This window comes from Formica exsecta, unplaced genomic scaffold (genome assembly GCF_003651465.1).
Source record: "Formica exsecta isolate Colony F162 unplaced genomic scaffold, ASM365146v1 scaffold218, whole genome shotgun sequence".
Classification (NCBI taxonomy): domain Eukaryota; kingdom Metazoa; phylum Arthropoda; class Insecta; order Hymenoptera; family Formicidae; genus Formica; species Formica exsecta.
In genome coordinates, this window is record NW_021849477.1 from 1,645,452 (window position 1) to 1,649,671 (window position 4,220).

Here is a 4,220-nt window from a genome sequence, read left to right on the forward strand (position 1 = left end):
GGTTCACGAGGAAAATCCAATTCGCTGAGAACTGATATAGGTGGACAATCCTTTTTTATATTATCTATGGAAGTAGATGAATGATTGGTAGATTTTTTCCGTTGCCATTTATCGATGTTGGATTCCTTTTGCAGATCTATTTTCGATTTTTGCCGAGAGTGCTGATCAGATAATCTTGATGTATTAGATGGCTTTTTTGTTACTCGTATTCTAGTCATGTGTTCTGACAGTTCGTCGTTGTCTATTCAAACATCATTATACATTGCGTCATAATCTAAATTTAAAAATTTTTCAAACAAATATTGCTTGTTAAAAAAATAAGATAATTAATTTCTAAAATCTTTTTTATCTTGTAGTTACAGTTAAAGTTGATCTTCAGGAAAAAAAAAATTGTTTTCGAGGACTCTTAATATATACCATTCGACACAGTGATACTTTTTTCTTCAATTGCTTCCGCTAACAAGGCATACGACATCTCACTTATGAGATTATTATAGAATTCCATTAAAAACGATGACATTCTCTCTCCAAGTTTTCGAGGCGGTAATAGGATTTCTTCAACTCCGTAGTAGCGAGTTAGTGCCTCAGCAAGTCGTTCCTCCTCTAGAAAAAGACTGCGAGACGCATCGATTTATTTAGTTCATTCCACGTCATTTCATCTATCACCTTTGCTTTTATGTTAATCGCAAAATGAGAAAATAGCTAGATATCTTTATTTATGACAATTTCCATAAATACGTAGAATCTTTTTTATTGTTTTCCTTTATTTCACTTTTGTTTATAATCTAATTAATATTTAATTTATGTTTGCCTACATCGATTACCTATCGAGATGCTGCCAGAAAAATTCCACGGGATAATCGCAAGTATTTTCGATCGTAAATATTTTTTCCTGCACTTCAGTAAAAAGTATTGTGGATGGAAAATTAATGTCGAGATCGCTTATTCGTAGTTTACGCTCGACTCCGCGGCCAAGTAACGTTATCGTTTGCGTTTCCAATCCCATTTTGACAATGATTTTTAGACTCGCCTCTACGCGATACTGTAAATGATGAATAATTCGTTTGTGTTTATATCATACTAACATATTTGTATTTAGTACCGTTTTATATGGTTTAAAATAAACATTGATGATTTCTGAACAACCGGATGGAAGGAAATCAGATTTATAATCTAGCTGAAATGGACAGTCTTCTTGTTTCTTACGACTGGTCGATATTTTTGCTTCCCAGCAACAATCGACGAAACCTCTAAAACATCATAAAATATAATCTTTATTGTAATGTTTATCTCTGTCTTTTAATAAAACTTTAAGTATATTTAAACGAGGATATATTACTCGTTCTTTACTAAAATGCTCATCATCAAACATTCTCCCACAATGACATTTTGAAAATCTAATAATTTTGTGTTGACATGCACGAATGGATATGTAATGATGCCTTTTATAATTACAGGAATTGTAGAACCACGAGATACCTAAAAAAAGATAAGAATAAATTTTTGTTTAAATTATATGTCATGATATTTAATTATTTAAATATAATATTTATTTATGTAATATATTACGTTCCAGAAAAAGTATCATAACTTATTCGTTCATATTTTATTTAAACAGCAAAACAAAAAATTAATCTTACTTCTAAATAAATTGAATGCTGTTCTTCCGTGCTTCTTTCAGTATATTTTGCCGAAGTTGGCTGCCATATAATAGTCAAAGATGTAGTTTTTCCAACTAATAACATAGCTTTCTCAAATTGCACGAGAATGCCAGAATATTCAAGTTGCTTTCTTTCTAATTTTTTTATTGCAACCTCCACATTCCAAGGCCCGTAATTAATGATCGTTGTCGAGTAACACGTTTGAAGATCGATCATAACATAACCCATGTCTGAAAATATTTGTTATATCATTAATTACTTCATTCTGAGCATTGCAAATTATGTCTCGTAATTATCTATAAATCAATTTGTGGTTAATTTGGAAATAATTACTTACAATTAATTAATTTGAGAATAATTAATTTACGAGATCGATATTTTTCGTACCTATGATATATTCAGGGGTATAGAGAAAAGGAATAACAGCCTTCTTATGCAAAGTAGAATGTTTTATCAAGGTGGAAGTATTTTCTTCGATAAATTGAGCTGCCAGAAATCTGTCAATTGCCATCTCGATATCAATAGTACTAGGAAATACTTCATCATATGAAATCAAGTCCCATCTGTCATCTTTAAAACAATTATGATATTTTTATGAAAAAACCGATTTTATATTTAATTATACATTTTGTTATTATCTCATAATCAAGGATTTAATCATGTTCAAATTTACTTAATAAGATTCTTTCATCCCATTCAGGCACTTGATATTTTGATTCATCATTATTCATATCATTACATTGCATTTTTATTTCTTGTTTTTTCTGCAACGTAAAATATTAAAATTTTATTTTTGTTATATAATTTCCAAAATTTCATACCATTTCAATGTAATCCGGAGTTAGTAATTGAATTGCCCAATATCCAAATTTTACAGAGTGTCGCTTAAAAACTTCACGTGAAGTGCAGAGATAAATTTGGGAATAACTTGTAACACCTTTCGCAGTAATTATCAGTGGATCCAGATGAGCCACCTAAATAATAATACTGACGCAATGAAAAAAATTTTCTAATTATAAAATTTGATGAGAATATCCTATGTAATAACACACATGCAATTCAAATTCTATTTTGAAAGCACCAAGTAGCATTGGTTGAAATTCTATCGCAATGTTTATTGATGATAGAGGATCTATAGATCCTTTACTCGGCTTGACTGTTAATGCGTCGATTGTACGGTCGACCTTTTCTGCAATGGATATTAAATCCCTCTTGTTTATCTTATAGTCCAGAAATATTATGCTCTGATTTTCCAAAGTGAAACTCGACCGACACAGTTCACCGAATAACTATGGATCAACAGATTGAATTACTAAACTATAAATGAATATTAAACTATAACCAAATAATTAATTTAATTAATTAAAACCTATTAATTTTAATTAAACATGAATCGATTTTATTTAATCTTTTGGAATTCTAAACTTATAATAATTGCTTTTTTGTATAATTATTAACAAAGTTTCAATTTAAATTGTCAACTATAAATAAAATGAAAAATATTGTAACATAAGCAAAAATGTTTACGCTATCAGAAAATATTGAAAAAGATATCAATTATATGTTGACTGAAATATATATTAAAAATTAATAAAAGCGTTGAAAACGTTATGCTAAAATGTCGAGATCGTAATAGTTTCTTAATAAACAATCATAGAAATGGAGAGATAATGTTTATGATGATAAAGCTAATGTTATATAAAATAATATTGTATTACGATAAAACAAAAATTTCAGCGAAGCGCCTGCAATCTGTTTATTGCGCCGTATTAAAGATGAAAATAAAATATATAATTAAAGATAAAAATTAATAATGGGATATGTAGATATTATTTTTAAAAAAGTTACAAATGACGATATTAAAATTGAAAGACGACTCACCTGTTGACCGAAGTCGATGACCTGTTTATCAACAGCATATTGAACGATATCTGCACTGGCAAACACATTAACCATTTCGGTAGGTCCCCGAAGAATATCACAAAGCGCAACAACTTTGATCTGCATAGGCTGATAGCCGTGAAAGATAAAACGCACATATTGCGAAGAATATGGAACAAGAGTGCCTTCGTGCGGGACAATATCAAGTATCTGGATAACATATTACTTTGCAAAATTAACTCTCTTTAACATATTAATGATTTAGTAAAAATATATATAATATTCGTAAAAATTATAATTGAAAAATAAATTTTACTGATAAGAAAGGAACAAACATCGTCGAGTAACTCGTTTGAGGGAAGTTCGACACTGGAATCTATCAGAGTAAGAATCTTTGGATCATCTACGCATGGTGAACAAGACATTTCTGTCGTCGAAAAAATATTTCTTAATTTTTCAAGCTTTTCGTCTAGCGTTTCAGAATGAACTTCCATTAGCAAATTCTCCGATTCCAATTTTTGCAACTCTGATATGAAAATATATACAGAAAAGATAATATATTTATATATAAATATAAAATTTTGCAAGAGATTTTATAAATCGCCGTAATCATGATGCTAACATACAAAAATGTTTATATCTCAAAAACGGATGGGCTTTCGACCTACTATACTGTTT

General features: G+C 29.5%; 1 protein-coding gene across 1 annotated transcript in view; it reads right to left on the reverse strand.

The window, feature by feature from the left end:
* The window catches only part of LOC115235341, a 10,870-nt gene extending 7,260 nt beyond the window's left edge, over positions 1-3,610 (reverse strand). Inside the window, exons 1-4 of the mRNA XM_029807046.1 lie at positions 3,543-3,610; positions 418-614; positions 106-241; positions 1-24 (exon numbers count right to left, since the gene is read on the reverse strand). The exon at positions 1-24 is cut by the window's left edge and continues 5 nt beyond it. Of these exons, the coding sequence (XP_029662906.1) occupies positions 1-24; positions 106-241; positions 418-614; positions 3,543-3,610 (425 nt within the window). The remainder of the gene's footprint in view (positions 25-105; positions 242-417; positions 615-3,542) is intronic.
* Between the last annotated feature and the right edge of the window lie 610 nt (positions 3,611-4,220).